Here is a 25719-nt window from a genome sequence, read left to right as displayed (position 1 = left end):
GCCAGGCCCCAACTGTGACAGCAGGGGGCCAAAGTCTTTTACCAAAAGGTAAAATAGGGTACCCAGATGGGACGGGTGCGGCCAAGTAGTACTACCACCTTGGGCAAGACCCTTCGCCTAGCTGGGATTAGGTTTTCTCACTTAAAATTCCACCCGTCCAGCAATCCTCAGTGATGGGCTGTTGTTTTCCTAATGCCAGTCCCAGGAAGCAAAGCTCAACAAAATCACCTGTTGCCAGGGATAGTGGAAGACGGAAAGATAAAGCACTGGCTTCCCCAAAGTCACAGATGGTGGGTGGAGGCTCCCACAGAGAGTTCTTGGGAATCCCCAGGCCGTCCTCAGGGCTTTAGTTTACTCCCTCCCTATAACTCAAGAAAATACAGGGGTTTCCAATAGAAATTTAAACCTAGTAGCCTAGAAGTATTCCTAACGGACTGCAGATTGAGTAAAATGTAAAATATAATACACCCAACTTTTATTAAGGTAAAAATGTGTCAGTTGACCCAGTTATCCCCTCTCTTTCCAAAGGAGTGCTTCCCCAGTTAGGTGGACACAAGGGGTTCCATGTTAGAAACTTGATTCACATTCCCCTTTTCTTTCTCAGCCACTCACACAGAAGGAAAGGTTAATTTTTAGGGCCCTGCCAGAGCCAAATTTCACTTTGTAGTCCCTGGTCTGGGCCGCCCAGAGCAGGCTTCCCCCAGCTCCCTGGTCTGAGCAGAACTTTAGCAAGAGGGAAAACTAGGAGAATCTCATGAATATCTGAAATTACAATCTCTCATATAACCTATATATAATCATTGGAAACACCAGCACAACTATAAACCTTTCAAATTAGCAAAAGGAAAACACATACCCACATGCACTACAAAATAATCCCAACAGAAAACATAGAAAGGGGAAACAAACTGAAATAAGAAACATAAGAGTATTATTTAGGAGTATTATTCCAACAAATGTAAATGGAACTCAGTTATTAAAAGAAAAGACTGCTGGACAAGATGGAGTAAACGTGCTTTTTGCTATTCTCCCTGCTAAGTACACTTAAAAACCTTGGACGTTATATGAAAACAAGCAAAAGGAGACACTGAAAGGTGGAGGAAAGCAGGCAGACTGGCTAGGGCCCTCAGGACCCAAGGAACCACATGGTGGTGCATAACTTCCCTACTCCAGCCAAATGCCATGAAGAAAACCTGTGCCCTCATTCCCGCTCCTCACAGCAAAGAATGAGTGGGGAACCTAGACTTCCATCAGTTGCATGCCTTTCCCTGTCCTCACTGGGATGGTTTCAGAGGAAGCTGAATGGGGAACTGAGAATTTCACCACCTTCATGCAATACTGAGCGCTCATCCCACTCTGCAGTGTCGGTGGAAGCAATGTGGGGAAGGGCAATGAAGTGCCCGTACTAGCCAGGGTGGTGTCAGTATGTCAGCAGAGGTCTCAGGGAGGCTGAGCTCCCATCTTCACCTAGCACTAATGACACACCATTCTGCACCTGGGTGTCAACACTGGCAAAGTGAGGAAACTAGATTTCCACCTTCACCAGGTACTAATGAAGCAGCTCTTCCTCTCCTATTCCTCACCATCATGGTGTCAAAAAAGGCGTGATAAAATAGAAGACTTAGATAAATCCAGAGTCTCATAATAACCAAAATGTTTAGGATACAATACAAAGTTAGTTGTCATACCAAGAACCAGAAAAATCTTATATTTTTATATTTTTTGGAGATAGAGTCTCACTCTGTCACCCAGGCTGGAGTGCAGTGGCATGATCTCCGCTCACTGCAACCTCCATCTCCCAAGTTCAAGCGATTCTCCTGTCTCAGCCTTCTGAGTAGCTGGGATTACAAACATACACTACCATGCCTGGCTAACTTTTTGTATTTTTAGTAGAGATAGGGTTTCACTATGTTGTCCAGGCTGGTCTCGAACTCCTGACCCCAAGTGATCCTCCTGCTTCGGCCTCCCACAGTGCTGGGATTACAGGCATGAGCCACCACACCCAGCCAGAACCAGGAAAGTATTAACTTGAATGAGAAAAGACAATTGATGATGCCAATATCAAAATGATACAGGTGTTGGAATTATTTGACATTTTTTTAACTTTTTATTTTAAAATAATTATGGATTCATAGAAAGTTAGAAAAAAGATATACAATGAGATCCCGTGCAGCCTGCAACCCCGCACTCTCATATTCCTAGTGATAGCATTTTGCATAACTACAGTATAATATCAAAATCACAAAATTAACATTTGTACAACCCACAGTTTATTTGGACTTCACCAATTATACATGAACCCATTTGTGCATGTGTGTCTGTGTGTGTGTGTATGCATAGTTCTATGCAATTTTATCACACACATAGCTTTGGATACCTACCACCACGGTCAACAGCCAAAGCTGTTCCTTTGGCCACACCTTTATAGCCACACCTATAAAGTGGGGCTGGTCACCAGAAAGACCAAGGCATATTTAGAAGTTGTAACCTTCAGACTTATCCTGGCCTCTGAGGAAGGGAGAGGGGCTAGATAATGAGTTAAACACCAGTGGCTCCTGACTTAATCATGTCTATGTAAAAACACTGATAAAACTCTTAAATGACAGGCTTTGGAGGGATCCTGTGAACCCATCGAGGTGCTGGGAGGGTGAAGAGCCTGAAGAAGCATGGAAGTGCTCCATCCCTGTACCTCGCCCCATGTGTCTCCTCAGTGTGGCTGTTCCTGAGTTGCATCCTTCATAATAAACTAACTTAAGTGAAGTGCCTTCCTGAGTTCTATGAGCTGTTCAAGGGAGTTATTGAACCTGATGAGAGGGAACCCCCAGTGTGTAGCCAGTTGGTCAGAAATACACGTCACAATCTGGGACTTGCAACTGAAGTGAGGGCAGTCTTGTGGATCAGAGCCCTTAAACCTTCGGAGCTGACACTGACTCCGAGTAGTTAGGGCCAGAATTGAATTGAATTATAGGACACACAGCTTGTGTCCTAAGAATTGAAGAGTTGCTTGTTGGAATGGGAAAAACCCACACGTACGGTGTCAGAAATGTTGTGGTAAAAACATTTCAGAACCTACGATATATGATATGAAATTAAATCAAATCATAAAGAATAAAAATAAAAGTCAAAACTATTTCAAACAAATTCAGTTGAAAAGAAATCAGGAATCAAGTTATTAACATTAGTCATACAACTCACAATGTGACACTCAAGATAGAAAAAGCCAAACTAGTTGAGGCAGACACACATATTAATAAAAGTAAAATCCACACTGAAGCTGCAAGTATCACAAATAAGGTATGCACCAAAAATATAGCAATAAAAAACCTTAACTATGAAAAAATAGCAGAAATTGGAAATCATAGCTATGACTATGGAAGATTTTAACTCACCTCTGTCAAAGCATGACATACCCCAAATAAATATGAATCTAAATAAAATAATTGATAAGGTTGAACAATATCCTGACAAAATTGCATATACATTTGCAAGTTCCCCTAGAATAGGGGTCCCCAACCTTGGGCCACAAACTGTTATCAGTGGACACAGTAGGAGGTGAGCAGCAGGCGAGCAAGCATTACCACCTGAGCTCCACCTCCTGTCAGATCAGTGGCTGCTTTAGATTCCATTGTGAGCATGGATGCTATTGTGAACTGCACATGTCAAGGATCTACTTTGCACATCTATCCTTATGAGAATCTAATGCCTGATGATCTGAGGTGGAACAGTTTCATCCTGAAACCATCCAAACACCCCCCACCTGCGTGAAACTGGTCCTTGATGTCAGAAAGGTTGAGGACTGCTGCCCTAGAACATACATTAGGCAACAAAATATGCTAGCTATATTGCAAAATATATTAGAGAGTACACGGTTTGACTATAATGCAAAAATAATCTAGAAAATAAAAAAATAGATGGGGGATAAATTAACCAACTATTATTTTTTACATTATCATAAATAATCTTGGATCAACAAAGAAATAAAAACTAAAATTATAGACTATCTTTAAAACAATTATATGACATCAATACCTATGAAAACAGTACAAAATGGGCTAAAACTGTGTTTGGAAGAAAATTCATAGCCTTAAACACCTACATATCTAAACAAAAAAAGAAAGTATCCAGCTCAAGAAATTAGAAAAGGAGCAATAAACCCAAGGAAAGCAGAACAAAAGAACATAAGGTTAGAAATTAATAAGCATAATAACTGATCATTTTGGGGGGTGGGTCATGGAGATGAGCTACTGTATAGCCTAATCAAGAAGTAAAGGAAGCAAGCGCAATCACGCATTATAAATGAAAAGGGCAAAATAAGCATGAATACAGAGAAATTATTCCAGAGGATTTTGCAATTATCTATACAAATACATTTGAAAAGCTGAATAGAGGAAATTGGTTTTGAAGAAAATATAGATGACCAAAATTGGCCTTGAGACAGACGACTACCCAACAGACTAATAACAACTGAAGATGTTAAGAAAGTTTAAAAAAATTACCCCCCAGCCCCACCCCCAAAATCTGTTAAGTTTAAATGTTTTCAAAAGTAAATTCTTTCAAACTCTCCAGGAATGTATAAGCCTGATACTATTTAATGTATTTCAGAATGAGAAAAGAAAGAATCATTCCAATTTCTCTTTATAAACTGGCATAATATTTATACAAAGTAAGAAGAATGAAAAATAAAAATCTGTAGAAAAAATTTTTAGTGAAATATTTTTGCTAAACCACTACAAGTTCATTAAAATGGGCAAAATCCAGAACACTGAAAACACCAAATGCTGGTGAGGATGTGGAGCAACAGGAACTCTCATTCATTGCTGGTGGGAATACAAAATGGTACAGACGCTTTAAAAGACACATTGGCAGTGTTACAAAATGAACATACTCTTATCAGACAGTCCAGCAATTGTGCACCCTGATATTTACCCAAATGAAACTTATGTCCACACAGAAACCTGCACATGAATGTTTATAAAAGCTTTTTTTTCATAATTGCCCAACTTTGGAAGCAACCAAGATATCCTTCAGTAGATGAATGGATAAATAAACTGTGCTTCATCCAGACAATGGGATATTATTTTGTGCTAAAATGAAATGAACTATCAAATAATGAAAAGACATGGAGGAAACTTAAATTTACTAAGTGAAATAAGTCAATCTGAAAATGCTACAGACTATATGATTCCAATCATATGACATTCTAGGAAAGGCAAAACTATTGAGACAGTAAAAGGATCTGTGGTTGCTAGGGGGTGGGGGAAGGGAGGGATGATTGGGGGAGCACAGAGGATTTTTACGGCACTGAAACTATCTGTATGGTACTATAATGATGACTACATGTCATGATACATTTGCCCAAACCCACAGAATGCACAGCACCAGAAGTGAACCCTAGTGTAAACTATGGACTCAGGGTGACAATGATGTGTCCATATAGGTTCATCAATTGTAACAAGCGTTTTTCTCTAATGAGAGATGCCGATCATCGGGGAGGCTACACAGGTGTGAGGAAAGGGTTTGTGGACAACCACTACACCTTCCACTCAGTTTTGCTGTGAGCTCAAAATTGTGCTGAAATATAAAGTTAATTTTTAAACACAAAACTAAAATCTATGCTAAAATGCTAAATGTGGACAAATAAAATCCATCTGTAAATGAAAACATAACACACTATGACCAAGATGGGCTGACCTCAGGAATGCTAGGCTAGTCCAGTAATAAACAGCTATTACCATCAGACTAACAGGCCAAATGACAAAGGGCTAAATCAACACCCCCAAGATATGCAATTCAACACCCATTTCTGATTTTTAAAACTAAAAAGAGGAAGAACATATGTGTCAAACTAAAAGCTATCATCATGCTTAATGATGAGTAACTAGAAACATCATCTTTAAAGGCAGAAGTGAGATGAGCCTAGTCTGTGTCAACACTAATATTTAATATTAATCTAGAGATAAAAGCCAATGCATTTACACAAAAAGAAAAGAAAAATATTGGAGGAAAAATGGAAAATTATAATTTACAGATAATGTATTACTATCATACATAGTAATAATGTATTTTGATTTATTACTATCATATATAGTAACAATCTGTAAATGATGACTTTCTATACATAGAAAACCCCAAAATTGCTGAAAACCTATTAGAAACTTGAGTAGAGAGGCATATATCACAACTATCATACAAAAATCAATAGCTTTTCTAAGTATTAAAAAAACTAAAAGGAAGTAAAGATCTTATTCACAATAATAATCAAAGAGAAAATTACCTCAGTGAAATGTTAAAGGCAATGTTCAGGGTGTATACAAATAAAATTCCCTATTTCACTAAGAGATATAAAAGAATTTAACTGAATAGCAAGACAACTCACTCTTGGATGGGAATACTCAATATGATAAATTGTCAGTTCTTCTAAGTGTATAAATTTAAAGCAATCTTAAAATAGCACACCATCGAGATTTTGAGGGGAGCCTAACAAAAAAAACAAAAACTAGAATTCATCCAGTTTCTAGCTTGGAATAAAATAAATATTGGAAATCATGTTGAATGGGCCAGTAATATTGGGAAAGACAAGAGGAAAAACAGATTATTGATCTAACCATAGAAAAACCTATTATAAGGCTGTACTAATTAAAACAATTTGGTATTGGCAGTACTTCGGTGAAACAGAATGGGGAGTCCAGAAAGAGACAAGAGACGCAAAATAATTTAACGGTGGCATTGCAAAGCACAAAGGAAAAGAAAAAAATGCTCAGCAAATGCCTTGGGGACAACCAGCAAACCATTTAAAAAAATCCCTATTTACCTCACTTGTTACACCAAAATAAATGCCAGATGGAGCAAAGGGTTCATTAACCCATGTAAGTTATAAAAAGAAGCATGAATGTTTTTGAGCATAATTCTGTTTAGTGCAGACTTTCCAAGCAAGATATGGACTCCAAAGACTGTTAAAGACATGATTAATATATTTTATTACCAAAGGAAAAAAATGCCCCCCCAATTTTATGTATAAAGTCATAAGACCAAAAGCAAACTGGGAAATTTTTATATTACATATGATGGAAAAGAAAGCAAACCCCTTAATTTATAATGAGCTCATAGAAATTTACAAGGAAAAGAGCACTATTCCAATAGAAAAACAGACAAGCAAACAAAAGAACCACAAATGTTCCATCTGCAAGTCAAACATGATAAGATTAAGTCTCTCAGGCAGACAAAAAGGTCAGAAGTTGATTCCCATTTCAGAGAAATGGCAGTAGAGTTTAAATGTTGTAGAACAAGGCAATTTGTATCTAGTGGAAAAAAAGGTATGTGCCTTTTGACCCAGAAATCCCACTTGTAGAAATTTACCCTGTGGTAATTATGAATAGTAAGAAGAGTTAACATGTACTGAGTGCTTGCTATAAGAAAGCAGGGTAAAAAATTCCCAAAATGGATCATCTCCTTGAATCCTCAAAATGACACCATGAGGAAGATCCTATGCCCTTTTTATAGATGACTAAACTGAGAGTGAAGAAATTAAGGACTTGTCAGGCACAGTGGCTCACACCTGTAATCCCAGCACTGTGGGAGGCCAAGGCAGGAGGATCACTTGAGGTCAGGAATTCAAGACCAGCCTGGCCAACATGGTGAAACTCCATCTCTACTAAAAATACAAAAATTAGCCCAGCGTAGTGGCCCGAGCCTGTAACCCCAGCTACTCGGGAGGCTGAGGCATGAGAATTGCTGGAACCCAGGAGGCGGAGGTTGCAGTGAGCCGAGATTGTGCCACTGCACTCCAGCCTGGCCAACAGAGTAAGACTCCATCTCAAAAAAAAAAAAAAAAGTGGAAATTAAGGGACTTGCCCAAGATTACACAGTATACCACGGAGTAGGGATTTTAACTCAGGCAGTCTTGGTTAAATACTTGCTCCCAAGGATGTTCATTGTAATGTTGTAAGAGCTACAAACTAGAAACAGCTCAAGCTTGCAACAGTATGAGACTAGTTAAATATTTTGTGATACATTTCTAAGGATTATACATTTCTAAGGATTAGGGACAGCCCCTACAGAAGTGAAGTCCATCTGTGCTGATGTGGAATGCTCTCTACCACCCAGCAGTGAGAAAAAACCAAGGTACAGACCAGCCTGTTCCACTCAGAGTACAGGTCTTTTTGTGTTTTAAAAATATATTGCATGTGAGTGCTAATAGCCTATAAGGAATCTTAGTGCGAATTAGGTAACGGCAGTGCCTCTGGGTGTTCACAGTCCCGGGGGCATGTAGAAGAGGTGGCCCCATGCCTTCGTTTCCACCTCACCTGGGCACATTAGTGCAGCGTTTCTATGGATAAGGATAATAGAAACATAATTGTTCCTCAATGTCTGGTTGAGATCGGTTCCAGGACCGCCCCCACCCAACCTGTGGATACCAAAATCCCCAGATGCTCAAGTCCCCGATATAAAATAGCAGAGTATTTGCATACAATTGCACACTTTCCTTCTATATAGTTGAAATCATAGTGTTAATGCGATGTAACTAGTTGTTGTAAGGTACTGTTTAGGGAATAATGACAGGAAAAAATGTCTGTACGTGTTCAGTACAGACCCAGTTCCTTCCCCTACCCCCAATATATTCAAATTCCATCCATGGTTGGTCAAATCCATCCATGAATTCAGAACCATGGACAGGGAGGGCCAACTGTATACATAGAGATGGCATAAGTGTGCAGAGTAGAGCCTAAACCACAGACCCCCCAAGCTCACTGTCCTTATTAGTATAATTTGAGTATTCCTTATGTTCATTAGTATAATTTACTATTCCAGAAGGCTTTTGTCAGGCAAATAACTATATTGTTCATTTGAGGACCTTCTCACAAGACACTGATAGGCCTTGGTAGACAGCTTGCTCCTTCAAAGCCCTGAGACTCTTTGAACACCTCAGGACCTTGGCATTGCTGCTTTCACCAGCCCTAAGCTGTGATATCACCATCCTCAGCCAATCCTAGAAAGCTCAATGCAGTAGGGCCTGGTCCTTCCCCACTGAGCAGTGCAGCAGCTCTGTCAAGGAGGTGCTCTCCCTTACTGCCACTTAGCAGCAAGTTGCGTTGAGGTTATTTGGGGAGCTGGCAGGGAGCAGTGGATACCTCCTAAAATAGGCATAAGGGTGCTTGTGGATGGAATCACAATTAATGTCGATGTGCTTCTCTTTGGGAGAGAGACTGTGCAGAGAGCTTTTTTACTTTCCATGTTTGCATTATTTGAATGCTTGATGCACATGTATCACTTTTGTTACTGTTATTTTCTACGCCAGTGGCGATTACCTGGTGGTAAGATTATGGGCTTTTATGTCTACTTAAAAAAAGTTTTTTTGCATTGCAAGTTCTTATAAAAAAGAGATTATGGTCAATAATGTCAGCTGTCTCATGTAAAAGTAGCTAGCTTTTCCTTTTTCATTTTAATAACTTAAAAATTATAATAAATATGGAAAAGTATACAGATCAAGTGTACGGTTTGATGATTGATCACAAATTGAACACACCCATGTAACCACCACCCAGGTTAAGAAGTGGAACATCACCAGCGTCGCGAAAGCCTGCAGGGCCCCCATAAAGACACAGCCCCTGCCTTCACCTCAGAGATAGCCACTACCCTGACTTTAGCACCATGGATTGGTTTTGACTGATTCTGAATTTTATAAAAAACACAAAAATAAACCGTATATTCATTTTTGAGTAGATTCTTTTGCAAAACACTAAAATTGTGTGATGAAGCCACATTGTTGCAAATACCAGCTTGTTTCCGGTGTTATATAGTGTCTCATAGTATCAATATACCACAGTTTACTCACCCATCCTACTCTTGATGGACATTTGGAAAGTGTCCATTAGGCAACTATGAACATTGCTGATAGGATTATTCACACACATGCCTTTCGGTTCTACAGTTGACCCTCGAGTAACACAGGTTTGAATCACATGGGTCCACTTTTACATGGATTCTCTTCTGCTTCTGCTACCTGGAAGACAGCAAAACCAACCTCTCCTCTTCCTCCTCTGCCTACTCAATGCGAAGATGACAAGGATGAAGCCCTTTATGATGACGCATGTCCCTGTAATGAATAGCAGATACATTTTTCTTCCTTTTGATTTTCTTAAAAATGTCTTTTTCTCTAGCTTACTTTATTGTAAGAATACAGTATGTTAACATAATACATCAAACATACAAAATGTATGTTAATTGCCTGTTTATGTCCTTGGTGAGGCTTCTGGTCAACAGTAGGGTATTAGTAGATACGTTTTTAGGGAGTTAAGTCACACATGGATTTTTCAGCTGCCTGGGCAGTCAGTACCTCTGACCTCTGCATGGTTCATGGGTCAACTGTATAAGAAGAAGTGAAACTGCTGGGTCATAATATAGACATATATTCAATTACAGAAAATGACTGTTACGAAACCTCAGTTCTTGTCTTCTTAGTTCAAAAATATTTAAACAAGAGACACAGCAAAGAAGATGCAGCATAGAGCAATGTATCACAAAGAATACTCTCCAAGCTAGGTGCAGAATAGACTACACCCTGAGAGAGGACTCAGAGCAGGCTGCTCATAAGGATGAGACAGTGTTGCCTGTTACTGGGGAAACTCCTTTTATGAGAGTCTTACATGGTTATTCACAAGAGGGTGGGAAGAGGTGTTACTAGTATGTTCTGAGTGGTCCTCTGGGTGCACACATGCAGTAGCTGTATGTGCTCGTTCATACATTCATATACTGCATGTCTTATTAGCATCTTAAATCTCCACCCAGGGGTGTGTTTTTTACTATTATGAACAAAGGGTCAGTCTGAGGTCAGGTAAAATAAAAAAGCATATGCTCTCTGCGGGGGTTGTTCCCTACTGGACATAGCTTTGCTTGAATGAGCTTGACTACAACGCGAACGCTGGGGCTTATTGCGTTGCTGGTGCGGGTGCCACGGTTGCCGTCCCAAGGACTTGGTGGTTACTTCCCTGACTACCTCTCCTGCCTCAGCTGCACCTGTCTACACTCCTCCAGCAGCGTGTGAGCTCTGCCGGCTCCTCGTGATTGCCGTTTGGTACTATCTAATTATCAATATTCTGGTAGGTGTTTAGTGGTATTCTATGGTGGTTGTACTTTGCGTTTCTCTCGTGGTTAATGAAATCGAGCACCTTTTCGTGTGTGTTGGACATTTGGATATGGTAGTTTCTAAAGCGTCTGGTTAAATGCCTTGCCTGCTTTTTTCATTGGGCTGTCAGTATGATTTCCGTTTTTTTGAGACAGAGTTTCATTCCCGTTGCCCAGGCCAGAGTACAGTGGTGCCATCTCAGCTCACTGCAACCTCCGCCTCCCGAGTTCAAGCAATTCTCATGCCTCAGCCTCCCAAGTAGCTGGGATTATCAGGCACCCACTGCCACATTTGGCTAATATTTTTGTATTTTTAGTAAAGACAGGGTTTCACCATGTTGGCCAGGCTGGTCTCGAACTCCTGACCTCAGGTGATCCGCCAGCCTCGGCCTCCCAAAGTGCTGGGATTGCAAGCATGAGCCACTAGGCCTGAACCGTATGTTTTCATTATTATTTTTTGTAGGAGTTTTTAAATATTCTGGATGTTAACCTTTCATTAGTTCTATGTGTTGCAAACATTTTCTCTCACTCTATGGCTTGGCTTTTCACTGTCTTAATAGCATATTTGACATACAAATGTTCTTTATTTTGATTTAATATGATGTTAATATTTTCCTTTATAAATAATGATGTTTTGTTCAAGAAATCTTTGCTTATTTTAAGATATTCTCTTATGTTTCCTCCTGGAACCTTTATTATTTTACCTTTTGCATTTAAATATACAAAAATCTTGGAATTTATTTTGTGTATGGTGTTGTTAAGTAGGGGCCAAGTTTAAATTTTCTTTTTTTAGAGACAAGGTCTCATTCTGTCTCCCAGGCTGGAGTTCAATGGCGTGATCATGGCTCACTGCAGCCTCCAACTCCTGGGCTCAAGTGATCCTCCAGCCTCAGCATCCTGAGTAGCTGGGACTATAGGAACACACTAGCTAGCGCACTCAGCTAATTTGTTATTCTTTGTAGAGATGGTGGCGGGCAGGTCTCGCTATGTTGCTCAGGCTGGTCTCAAACTGCTGGTCTCAAGCAATCCTCCCACCTTGGCCTCCCAAAGTGCTAGGATTATACACCTGAGCCACCATGCCCAGCTCTGTTAAATTTTTATCGTTAGTGACAGCCAACTGTCTGTATATGCATGAGCTTGTTCCTGGACTTCAAAAACAATGTTATTCTTCTATTTGCCTATGCTTGTACTAATTTTGAACTGCCTTAAATATTTTATAATACGTCTTAGTATTTGGCAGAATAAGCTCTCTCACTTTGTTCTTTCAAAGATTGTCTTGACCAGACTTGTTTCTTGGCATTTCTGTATAAATTACACACACACACACACACACACACACACACACACACACACACACACACACAAACACATTTATTTTATATATATGCATCTGCAATGACAGCTTTTATTTCTCCCTTTCAAACCTTGTTATGTTTATTTCTTGAAATATTACATTGGCTGGAATGAAAAAATACAGTGTTGGCTGAGTGTGGTGGCTTATGCCTGAAATCCCAACACTTTCGGAAGCCAAGGCGGGCAGATCACTTGAGGCCAGGAGTTCAAGACCAGCCTGGCCAACATAGTGAAACCGTCTGTAATAAAAATACAAAAATTAGCTGGGCCTGGTGGCATGCGCCTGTAATCCCAGCTACTTCGGAGGCTGAGGTGGGAGAATTGCTTGAACCTGGGAGGTGGAGGTTGCAGTGAGCCAAGATCGTGCCACTGCACTCCAGCCTGGGTGGCAGAGTGAGACTCTGTCTCAAAAAAAGAAAGAGAAAGCGAAAAAGGAGAGGAGAGGAGAGGAGAGGGAAGAGAAACAATATTAACTATATTTAAAATGATGGGTATCCTTGAAGATCACGAGCATCTTTGTCTTAATAATAATCTGAGAGGGAAAAGTTTTCAATAGTTTCAATATTTCATTATAGCATTACAATGCTTTTTCGCTTTTTAAAGATACTGTTTATCAGATTAAGGTAGTTCCATCCTACTTTGATAAAAGAGATTTTTGTTTTTGTTGCAACAAATGTATGCTGAATTTTATAAAGGTTTTTAAACATATGGCTTTTTCCTTTATTTTATAAAAATGGTGAATAACACTAATTTTCAAGTATTAAATCAACCTCAAGTTCCTAAAATAAACCCAACCTGGTTTTCACACATTATCTCTTTATATATTGCTGAATTCAGTTTGCTTTCTTTTAGGAATTTTGTACCTATGTTCATGACTGACTTAGCCTATAGTTTTGTTTCTTTCTTCTTCTAATATTATTGTCAGATTTTGGCAAGATTATGCTGGCCTTATAAAGCAAGTTTGGAAATGTTTGTTCCTTTTGTCCCTGGAAAAGGTTGCATAATTCTTGTATTATTTTTTCCTTAAATATTGGAAGAATTCATTGATCTGGACCTAAAGTATTTTCGTGGGCTTTTTTTTTGTGGTGGGGTGGGTGGGCAGGTAGGTTTAAAATTTCAGATTCAGTTTTGTTTCAGATAGAGCACTATTTAAATACCTATTTCTTCTTGTGTCCATTTTGACAAGTTTTGTTTTCCTAGGAATTTATACATTTTATATATATCTTCGAATGTGTTGACATAAAGTTGTTCACAATATTCTCTCATTACCTGTTTAGTTTCTGCTTGGTCTACAGTGACAGATCCTTTTCATTCCTAGCATTGCTCTTTGTCTTTCTTCATCAGTCTTGCTAGAATTTTATAAACTTTTTATTTTAAGAAACCAGCTTTTTTTATTTGATACTCTGAGCTATTATGTTTTCCATGTTATTTTCCTTTTTACATTTTGATATATTTAGACGACTGATTTTGTCAGCCTTTATCTTTACTTATAAAAGCTTTTAATGTATTTTTTTCTCTAAATTTCTTATTAGTTGCATCCCACACATTTTTTACTATAACTCAGTTTAAGATGTTTTATTTCCATTTCTTCTTTGATCTACAGGTTACTTAGAAGTGCATTGCTTAATTTAAAAATACGTGGAGACTTTTCCATTTATCTTTTTGTTATAGATTTCTAGTTTAATTTCACTGTTGTCTGTAATCATACTTGATGTGATTTTAAACCTTTGGAATGTTTTGGAAGTTGCCTTCAAGGCCAGTATGTGGCCTATTTGGGTAAATGTTCCACATGCACTCGAAACAAATGTAAATTCTGCAGCTGTTGGGGACAGTGTTCTATATATATATATATATTAACTAGGCGGATTTTGTTAATGGTATTTGTTCAAATCTTCTATATTCCTATTGTTTTTTATCTTCTTGTTCTATCAGATACTGAGAGATGTATTAAAAACCACCCAAACAGGATTATGAATTTGTTACTCTCTTTAAGTCTGTGAAAATTTTCTTTATATATTTTGAAGCTATATTATTAGGTGTATACAGATTTAAATTTTTTTTTTTTTTTTGAGACAGAGTCTCACTCTGTCACCCAGGCTGGGGTGCAGTGGCGCAATCTCAGCTCACTGCAAGCTCTGCCTCCCGGGTTCATGCCATTTTCCTGCCTCAGCTTCCCAAGTAGCTGGGATTACAGGCACCCGCCACCACGCCTGGCTAATTTTTTATATTTTTAGTAGAGACGGGGTTTCACCGCATTACGCGGGATGGTCTCGATCTCCTGACCTCGTGATCCACCTGCCTCGGCCTTGTGATCCACCCACCTCGGCCTCACAAAGTGCTGGGATTACAGGCATGAGCCACCGCACCTAGCCCCTTTCATTAGTATTAAACATTCCTCTTACTATCCACTAATTCTTCTTTCCTTTGTCTGATATTGGTATAAGTATGCCAGCGTTTTTTGGGGAGGAGTAGAGTTTGCATGGTATATATTTGTCCATCTTTTTACTTTCAACACTTCTTTATAGTATATCTCTTGTACACACCGTATAATTGAGACTTTAAAAAATCCAGCCTGGCACTCTTTGTTTTTAAACTTGGTGTAATTACTGGTAAATGTGAACTGAAATCTACCTACTCACCATCTTAACATGAGTTTGCAATTCATCTTGCTTGTTCTGTGTTTCCTTTTCTTCTTTTATTTTGGATTAAATATTCTGTACCACTGCATTTTCCCATCTCTTAGCATATGAAGCTGCAGATAGGACTAAAACCAGAGGAGGGCACACAGAATCTTGACTGCTCTTCAGAAATACGTGGGACTCTGTTAAAATGAAGATTTTTGCTTCTCACTCCAGAAGTATTGAATCAAAATGTGGAGCGGGAGACAGGCAAGGTGCATTTGTTTTTAAAGCTCCAGAGGTCATTCTGATGGACGATCTAGACTCAGTTTCCTGCTACACCTTTGAAAGGTAAATACAGAAAATGAGGCTGAGAAAACACCTCTAGAATCAGTCCCGTTTCTTAGCGCTTCAGTGGGTCCTGCACAGGGTACAGCTGCCGTGCTCTGGTTCGACTCCAGCCCCCAGGCTGGCTGGTTCCACTGTGCATAGCCCAGAGGCTCACCCCAATCAGGCAAGGGGCTCCCCACGTCAGCCAGGCTCCTCTCATCTGGTGTCTGACACCGCAAACGCAGTAGCCCGAATATCCCAACCTGGCTTCCTTCTCCTCACGGCTTCCCTGATTCCTGGCACGGCCATTCCGGAGGAATGGCCAGTCTTTATTTCCACTGCACAGGGAGACCTGTTATTACCCCTAAGAAGCCAAGCAATGTGTGTGCTGAATCCGCTTAATCACCATGTACACCGGACTCTTGCTTTATTGTAAGTCATTACGTTACAATATCGATGGCACATGGACTGCATTTTCATAAGGTCATCTGGAAGAATCCTGAGCCCTTGTTTCCTGTAGAAAGAGTGGTTTCCTTTAAAATTAACCACAAAAGCCCTAAATAGTGTTACAAAAATGAGTATCTACTTCTTATGAAGTGGTTTAGTGCTTTCAGCTGTATCCGAAATAGTTAAAATTGGTATATCAATTTTACCTTCAACATTCAAATAAGAAAAAAACTGGAGATAGAGCTAAACAAACACTTTTCTACCTTAAGCAAGAAGATATTTGGTACAGAGACAAAAACCAAATAAGCAAAGAAGAAAACATACCGTTAACTGAAAACATAAAAAATTATATCTTAATGTGACCTTCTTCCACCAAAATATAATATAATATTAATAATAAATCAATAGCTAAGCCCTAAAGTGGGTGCAGGCATTTTGATTTATAATACCATATTATGCATATAATGCATATGATATTGTCCTCATAAAAGCAAATGTTATACAGAGAAAATCTGACCTTGTTTTTAACAGTTTCTCAAAAAGAGATTTTGTTGCAGAAAGAATTCTAAAGGATTTTTTGTTTATTTTTCTTTAGCCTTAAGGTTTCAAATGTGTATTTTTATTTAAAAATAATAATAATGCAATCTCTTCTGTGCAGTGTCCTTCCGGCTCCAGGGGCCCTGCAGCTGCCCTGCTTGGGACTGATTTTCCAGTCCCTACAAGCCGACCTCTCCTGTGGCTTTATAATACGAGCCCCTGAATAAATACGATGAACATACAAAATCTGACCGTTATGAGAGACTGTGGGGGCGGTGAGGGCAGATGCAGATTTTACTTGGAGTCTTCCTTGGGAAGGCCTGGCCTCTCCTCAGTCAGCAGCCACCTGAGAAGTCTCCCAGGTCAGCCCTGCACATTGTGCCCAGGAGATGTGTCCCTGGGGTGACAAGGCCACAAGGGAGGCAGGGACGTGTGCAAGTCTTCCCCGGTGCTCCCTTCCTGAGGGTGAGGACAAGCTGGCTACTGATCTGCCCATCCCTATGCTCTTCCCAGGGAGCTGGCACTGACTCTAGCACCTGCCCTTAAACATTTCTCAGGGGTATACCTTTTATGGCCTTTTCTGTTGTGCTGTTTCACCATGATGCAGGCTGATTGGGTTGGAAGCCAGAGGAAATCACGTAGCATCCTCTGTTCCCAAGATCTCCCCTGGGTCTGGCAGTGTCATGCGCGCCCTCCCCAGAGGCTCAGGCCTCCCGGGTGATGCTGCTCAGCAAGCAGCCTGGCCTGGATCCCATTCCCCCGTGGAGCTCCCCAGGTAGCTGTGCTGGCCTGAAGGAAGGGCTCAGGGCAGCAGCACAGAAGCTTCCCTCCTAGAAAGGAAGAAAGGGAAAGACCAGCAAAGAACAGGAAGTAACAAGGCCTAAACTTCCTTCCTTGAACCATGGGTCCTGAGGGAGAAGAATTCCAGGAGAATCTGAGAGTGACCCTTGGGGAGCTAACGCATAAATAGTCAGCAAATAAAATGGAACGCCTTTCTTGGCACTTTCATTTCCAGGTATCTCCAGAGTCATTTAAGAGGAATTTTTAAAGATTCTGCCTTTTGTTCAGGCACAACGCAGTGCCAAGTTTAGCCAGGTTTCTGTCTCCCAAACAGTGCAAAGTGGGTTGGTTCACAATGACCCCACGGTTGACAGTGTGAACTTAAACTTCTGCAACCCTGTGGGGTGACAGGCAGGGACTGCCACCGCCCTGTGGAGATGAGGCACCTAAGCTTCAGCATGTGTCCATAACGTGGAAGTGTCTCCTGGTGTGGTCCTTCTGCTCCTGTCCCACTGCCACTTCTAACTCATTTTGAGAAACAAGTTGCTCTTCGTAGCCAAACACACCTGGGAAAAATGGGATTACTTAGCACCTGTGAAAGCGTCCTGAGGACAGGCAAGGTGGCGACAGGGCCTGTAACAAAGTGAGCCCCTGAGAAAGTGACATGCATGAAGGAGTGCAATTAGAACTGAGACGGTTCTGTGGAGAAACCTTTGAAATCTTTGACCAGTCTGAGTCCTAACTGCAGTAAAAATCCATGGGTATACTTATATTTAACATTTTAACACAAGTTAACAATATTTTGGTAAACACATCTTAGGTGGGAGGGAAGGCGGTGGTGAGAAAGAGGGAAGGGCAGAATCTGGGGTCTGTGTGGGGCCTGGAAGCCAGGCTGCCAACAGTACTTGCAGCATGCTGTGCCGTGGGAGTCCTGCGGGCTTCCAGCTAACGGCCGTGCTGACCATTGGGAATGAGGTGCCTCTCAGCCCCGAGGCCGTTCTTTAAACAATCCATCTCTTTGCCTTTGGTAGCCTCTTCCTCTTCCTCCTCCTCTTCCTCTTCCTCTTCATAATCCTCGTCATCGCTCCTCACATCCTGGATGTTCTAGACAGAGGAAAGAATTGGTTGTGAGTGACAATCTTCCAGGAAGTCTTGAGTAAATCTGCCAACAGCCAGTTTCAAGTATGCCTCCCTTTAAGGAAAACTCAATATCCAAATAACTAAACATTCACCAAGATTGACTATATCATGGATCATAAAGCAAACCTTAACAAACCTAAATAATTGACGTTACACAAAGCATATTTCTAGACCATAATGGAATTAAGCTAGAAACCAATATCAAAAAGATCATAGGGAAATTTCAAAACACTTAGAAATTAAATAAGATCCTTCTAAACAATCGCTGGGTCAAAGAGTAAGATTCAAAGAATATTAGAAAATATTTTAAACTAAATGAAAATGAAAATACAACATATCAAAATTTGTTCAATGCAGCTAAAACATGCTTAAAAGGAAGTACATAGCATTACATGTTTATATTCAATAAGAAAAAAAGGTCTCAAACAATTTGAGCTTCAACTTTAAGAATCTAGAAAAAAAAAGAAGAGCCAAATAAACCCAAGGCAAGCAAAAGGAAGGAAATAATTAGGACAAAACAATTAATGAAACTGAAAAGAGAAAAAAACAATAAGGAAAACCAATAAACCCGAAAGCCAATTCTTTGAAAAGATCTAATAATTCACTAGCAAGACTGATAAAGAAAAAAAGAGGGAAGATCTATAGCATTAATAACTCACTAGCAAGATTGATAAAGAAAAAAAAAGAGGGAAAGCACAAATTAGCAGTAAAGAAAAAGAAGACATGACTATAGATAGTGCAGACAATATAAGAATAACAACAGAATGCTATGAACAACTCTATGCACATACCTTTGACAACTTAGATAAAATGGACCAATTTCTCAAAAACTACAAACTACTAAAACTTGCCCCAGCTGAAACAGGTAATGTGGATAGTCATGTAACTATGAAGGACATTTAATTTGTAATCAAAAACCTGAAAAATAGCAGCACTAGGTCCAAATGTTTACATTGGTAAATTCTATGAAACACACAAAGGAGAAATAACACAAAATATCCACAATCACTTCCAGAAAACAGAAGAGGAGGGAACAGGTCTCATTTTATTTTATGAGGCCAGAATTACCCTGTGTAAGAACATGACCCTGCTAACTGACACCTTGATTTTGGCTCAGAACTAATTATGGACTTCTGACCTCTTGAACTGTGAGAGAATACATTTCTGTTATTTTGAGCACCAAATTTGTAGAAATTTGTTACAGTCACCATAGAAATTAATACAACTAGCAGTGGCCAATTAAAAACTGAAATTTAAAAACCTGTGCCATTTACAATAGTTTCAAAAATCAAATACCTAGGTATACATCTAACAAACCATGTACAGGATCTGCATGTAAAACCTACAAAATTCAGAGAGAAATCTGAAATTCCTTGAAAGAAATCAAAGAAGACCTAAATAGTTGGAGAGATATACTATGTTCATGAATAGGAAGACTGAACATAATGAAAGTATTAATTATCCCCCAATTATCCTATAGATTCCGCGCAATACTAATCGATGTCCCAGCAGAATTTTCTGTAGATGCAGACAATGTAATTCTAAAATTTATATGGAGAGGCAAAGGAACTCAAATAGCTAAAGCAATTCTGAAAAACATAATAAAATGGGAGGACTGACACTGCCAAATTTTAAGACTTATATAAAGTTACAGTAATCCAGACAGGGTAGTATTCACAAAGGAATAAACATGCAGATCAGTGGAACAGAATGGAGGCTCTAGAAATAGATCCACACAAATATGGCTGATTGAATTTTTACAAAGGTTCAAAGCAATTCAGTGGAGAAAAAAGTCTTTTCAACAAATGGTCAGAGCAACTGGACATCTGTAAGCAAATAAGTGAACTTTGACTAAAATGTCATACATTGTACAAAAGCCAGCTTAAAATGGGTCATGGATCTAAATGTAAAATATAAAACTATAAACTTTCAGAAGAAAACCCACGACCTTGATCTGGGCAACGAGTTCTTCAACATGGCACAAAAAACATGAAAGAAAAAGCTGGCAAACTGGACTTCATCAAAATTAAAAACTTTTGCTCTAAGACAGACACTATTCAGAGTGAAAAGATAAGCTGCAAACTGGGAGAAAATATTTGCAAATCACATATCCAATTTGTATGCATAATAAAGAACTCTCAAAACTCAATGGTTTTAAAAAAAAAAAACCCTAATTTAAAAAATGGGCAAAAGACATACAAAGAGACATCAAAGAGGACACAGGATGACAAATAAGCATATGAAAGGATGTTCAACACCATTAGTCATTAGGAAAATGCAAATGGAAACGATGATGATGCACAACTACAAACCCATTAGAATAGCAAAAGTTAAAATAACTGGCAATACCAAGCGCTGACAAGGATGCAAAATAATTGGAACACCTACACAATGAAATGCTACTAACAACAAAAAGGAACAAACTATTGACATTTATAAGAAGTCGGATGAATCTTAAAGATATTATGCTGAGTAAAAATATGTTAGTTTCAAAATATGATCTATTATATGACACATGAATATCATTTTCATGACATTCTCAAAAAGATAAAACTATAGGGATGGATAACAGATAAGTGGTTGCTAGGAACTGGGTTAGAGGGAAGAGTTATTTGGGTTGATGAAATGATGCTCTGTATCCTGATTATGGGGATGGCTGCATAAATATACACACATGTTAAAATTCACAAAACTCTACATCAGCAGAAAAATGCCCATGTTCCTGATAATAATTTTAAAAATAAAACTTACGAGGATTTCTTTTTAGAAAGAAAATACTGTGGGTTTTCCCACTAACATTTGCAAAGTAAAGTACTACTCATGTGGGCATTTTGGTTGTCAGGATATTTTTATTACTTGTAATTAGAATGTTTTCTATTTTCTTCATGCAAGAACTCGCTCAAGGACAGTTACTCATTATGAGTTATATGTTTCCTCTTCTTCTCTCATGGAGTCTCAAAGTAATTTTGCAGAGAAATCTAGAAAAATAACATGGCCCCGAGGAAAGGAGATGGAGGTGCTATAGATCCGCACTCATTGTGGAAGATAAAGGATGATATGAATTATTAAAACAAATAAGATAACTCAAGCTCTGTGCATGTCCAGTGATAGACATGACCCTGGGATCACCCTCTAGGCCAGTTCACAAATGTCTCTATTAAACCCAGCTTAGAAAAGAAAAAAAGATATGGAAGATGAAGACTGTTTCTTCTCACATCATTTTTCAAGATGACATCCATAACTGTACAACTTATTTTTTTCCTTTTGTGACCTGCAGACTAAAACTGACCACCTCCCAAGAGTCTCAGCGTATATGTAACCAAATGCCTCCTCTGTGTGTAATCTGAACATGGCTTTTGAAAACCAACGTGCACACATTATGCTGGCTGAATCACAGAAATTCAACTTCATGGGGCTCTTCTCTGTATGTTCGGTGCTTTTCCACAACACCACAGAAAGCATGTCAAAACAAACAAGGCTCCTTGTAAGCACTGAGGAATAAACTTGGCATCTCCGCAGTTAAGATGCATCAGAGAAAGGCAACCTTTCTCCGCTATGCTGGGAGCCAGGATCAAAAGCACTCCCTCCTACAGATGAAGCCTTTCAGGAAAGGGCCATGCTTGGCTGATGCCTGCATAGTCAGTGCCTCTTCCTTTCTCAAAAGATTTCTGTAGAGAACAAGGGTATATTAATCTGTTTCCACGCTGCTGATAAAGACATACCTGAGACTGGGAAGAAAAAAAAGTTTAATGAACTTACAGTTCCACACTGGCTGGGAGGTCTCACAATCATGGCAGAAAGCAAGGAGAAGCAAGTCACGTCTCACATGGATGGCAGCAGGCAAAGAGAGAGAGAGAGAGCTTGTGCAGGGGAACTCCTCTTTTTAACGCCATCAGATCTCGTGAGACTTATTTACTATTGCGAGAACAGCATGGGAAAGACCCACTCCCATGATTCAATTACCTCCCACTGGGTCCCTCCCATGATACATGGGAATTGTGGGAGTTACAATTCAAGATGAGTTTTGGGTGGGGACACAGCCAAACCATATGGGAGGGGAAACTCAAATCAGAACAAAGAACCTAATTTCTCTCCAGAAAGGCATACCAGCATCTACCCACCCATCTCTGCAGGACTTAAAGAGCTGTGTTAGCTAAGAAAGAAACCAGTCCTTGAGGGCGCCACCCTATCTGATCCCAACCACACACCCTCCAGCTGTTTGCCTTTAACAAGAGATCCCAACTGTATAGGGTCTGTTGGAACTTTATAGCATCTTGGCAGTCACAAAGGTTAGAGAATACTACTGACATTTAGGGAGCAAAGGCTAGGGATGCTGGCAGTCCTGCAATGTGCTGACACTCACATGTCCGATCAGGCATGCATGCAGGTGAAAACCCTGTCTGTAACTATCCAAGCCTAGAATCTGACTCCTTTGTGCATTCAAGCACAATAATTTTTTGCATGGTTTTAATATATTCTGAATTTTCCAGGATTGCAACTGTGTATATAAGTCAAAGTAAGGGCCGGGCGCGGTGGCTCACGCTTGTAATCCCAGCACTTTGGGAGGCCGAAGCGGGCGGATCATGAGGTCAGGAGATCAAGACCACGGTGAAACCCCGTCTCTACTAAAAATACAAAAAAATTAGCCGGGCATGGTGGCGGGTGCCTGTAGTCCTAGCTACTCGGAGAGGCTGAGGCAGGAGAATGGCGTGAACCTGGGAGGCGGAGCTTGCAGTGAGCCAAGATTGCGCCACTGCACTCCAGCCTGGGCAACAGAGCGAGACTCCGTCTCAAAAAAAAAAAAAGTCAAAGTAAGACTATACAGTTTGCCCTCCGTATCTGTGGGTTCCACATTTGTCAAAAATATTCAGAAAAAGAAAAGAATGGTTGTCTCAGTACTGGACATTTATAGATTTTTGTCATTCCCTAAAAAATGTAGTACAACAACTATTTACCAGTGTTTACATGGTATTAGGTATTGTAAGTAATCTAGAGATAATTTAAAGTATATAGGAGGCAGTGTGTAGGTTACATGCAAACGTGACACCATTTTATTTATTTATTTATTTATTTTAAAAATTTTTTATTTATTTTGAGACAGAGTTTTGTTCTTGTTGCCCAGGCTGGAGTGCAATGGTGCAATCTTGGCTCCCTGCAACCTCTGTCTCCAAGGTTCAAATGATTCTTCTGCCTCAGCATCCCGAGTAGCTGGGATTACAGGCGGCCACCACTGTGCCCGGCTAATGTTTGTATTTTTAGTAGAGATGGGGTTTCGCTATGTTGGCCAGGCTGGTCTTGAACTCCTGAACTCAAGCGATCCACCCACCTTAGCCTCCCAAAGTGCTGGGATTACAGGCATAAGCCACCACACTCGGCCAATTTTATATGAGGCACTTGAGCATCCTCAGATTTTGGTATGTGTGGGTAGTCCTGGAACCAATCCCCCATGGATACCGAGGGAAATACGTACTTTTCTTTGTTTGGAAACTCATAATTCCAGAAAACCATGTCACTGACAGCAATGCTACTGATGACATTTGAGTCACCTGTATAATAGAGCTGTATCAGTCTGCACTTGTAGCCATCCATTCTTGGTGGCTCTATATACACGCAAGCACAGCACTGGCCAACTTCATGACATTTTCTAGCACAGTTATGCACACATTTCACACATGAAATGCATATTTTATCAGAAAGATCTTTCATCTTATCTCTTTTAAAAACAGTTGTGGAATTATGTTGTTTTTTGAAATTATAATTATAGGTAAATTATAAAACCTAGAAATTTAATTTCAGGCCAGTGAAGCAATGTGGCTTCGATAGGATTGACAACTACTACCTTAGATGAAGAATCAAGCTCAGAAAGGATCCCTCTGGATTTCCCTGTGGTAAGAGTTTATTAGATGGATGAATAGGATGGGTGCATGTCATGCAAGCTTGAATGATATAAATTGGAAATCAATAAAATCTCACTTTATATTCAGTTTTACCTTGTACAGTCCGTCTTTCATGTAACAGTAATAGCAATGACACTTAAGAGGCTTACCAGGTGGCAGGCTCGGGACTAAACAGTTACATAAACAACATTTCCTCCTCACAGCCGCAGGACATGGCAGCTGTTCTCTTTATTTTAAAAGAGAGGAAACTGAGGTTAGGGGGGTTAAGTAACTTTTACAACACCACACAGCTATGAAAGGTACACAGGATGAAAAGCCAGATCTAAGCTTGCACACCTTGAACAGCAATGCTCTACAGACCCTTGCTGGAGTAGGCTGCACAAATACTTGATGAGGCAGGACACCCAGGAGACTGGCAACCCAGTTCTATTTGAGGTCGGCTCTTTGTATAAGAAAGTGCCTTCTCCCCTCCTTCTGAGCCAAGTGCCCCCTGTCTCGCTACATCTTCCATCCATATTCTGACCTTGCCTCAGGTGCCATCAGTTCTGGCCTTTAGGTGTAAATTTGAAATAATAAAAATTAATCCTAATAAATGATTGTTTCCTAGGTGAGACAAACACTGACATGTTCTATATTCTATTTCATTTTCAAAAATGACGGTCTAGATCTATGAGGTGGATTTGGCAACCAATAATGATTTGCAACTCACAGTTTGAAAAACACTGGCTAAGGTATGCTAGAAAAATGAGGTTTTTCTAATCAGTTGAAATAAAAAAAACTTAAAAAAATGTGCAGCCCACCACCCATATTCTGAGAAAAACCATATCACAACTGCAGATTTTTTCCAGTAATTAAAACACGTCATAGAAATTAGAAACAAAATCAAGTATGCTCTGGGGGGACAAGGGATCTGCGTACTCACTAGAGGTCGAGCCTTGGTGTTTCCTGAAGCTCTACCTGTCTGCTTTGACTGAGTGCCAAGACTTGGCTCACAAAGTCAGTGTGAGTCTGATTCTTTGAATCTACTGGCCTCTTACTGTGCTGCCTTCCCATTTGCTCTCCACACGCCAACACCCTGTAGGTTTTGTTACTGGGCTATTGGAACTTTTCTTAGGCAAATTGTTGGCCCTGACCCCTCTACGAATCATTAAAGGGTCAAGAAAACACATGCTTAAAGAAGGATCCAAAACTCTCTTTGAAGAGTGGAGGGGTAGACCTGGGCGTCAGCAGCCACAGGACTGTAATGACTTTGTGCGCCGTTCTCGCCCTGGCCGGAGCATACTGTGGCACACACGCTTGTCATCTGCCAGAGTGACTCCCCTTGGGAAGGTTTTACTACAGTAGCCACCATTACAGAGCGTATTACTATTCTGATAACCTAGCAAAGGTATCTAGTATTCCACTGAACTTTCTCCAAAAACGACCTGGGTGGTCTAGAATAAGTTATTACATTAATATTCATTCCACGTTGGAAGTGGATGGTCATGATTTTTGCA

The 25719-nt window shown here is 39.9% G+C and overlaps 1 protein-coding gene across 2 annotated transcripts in view; it reads right to left on the bottom strand.

Annotated features, from left to right (window-relative positions):
* Positions 1 to 9987: 9987 nt before the first annotated feature.
* The window catches only part of CERS3 (ceramide synthase 3), a 138886-nt gene continuing 123154 nt past the window's right edge, over positions 9988 to 25719 (bottom strand). The window contains exons 13-14 of one of the 2 annotated variants that reach the window (XR_008657561.2): positions 16972 to 18290; positions 9988 to 10093 (exon numbers count right to left, since the gene is read on the bottom strand). Coding sequence is in view for 1 of the 2 variants with exons in the window: in XM_055277068.2 (XP_055133043.1) it covers positions 18132 to 18290 (159 nt within the window). In the remaining variant the exon portion in view is untranslated. Of the gene's footprint in view, positions 10094 to 16295; positions 18291 to 25719 lie in introns of those variants that run through there. The other variant, XM_055277068.2, reaches the window with a different exon arrangement.

This window comes from Symphalangus syndactylus, chromosome 5, assembly GCF_028878055.3.
Source record: "Symphalangus syndactylus isolate Jambi chromosome 5, NHGRI_mSymSyn1-v2.1_pri, whole genome shotgun sequence".
NCBI classification, from domain to species: domain Eukaryota; kingdom Metazoa; phylum Chordata; class Mammalia; order Primates; family Hylobatidae; genus Symphalangus; species Symphalangus syndactylus.
Note: the sequence above shows the minus strand (reverse complement) of the source record. Positions and strands in the feature narration are given on the sequence as shown.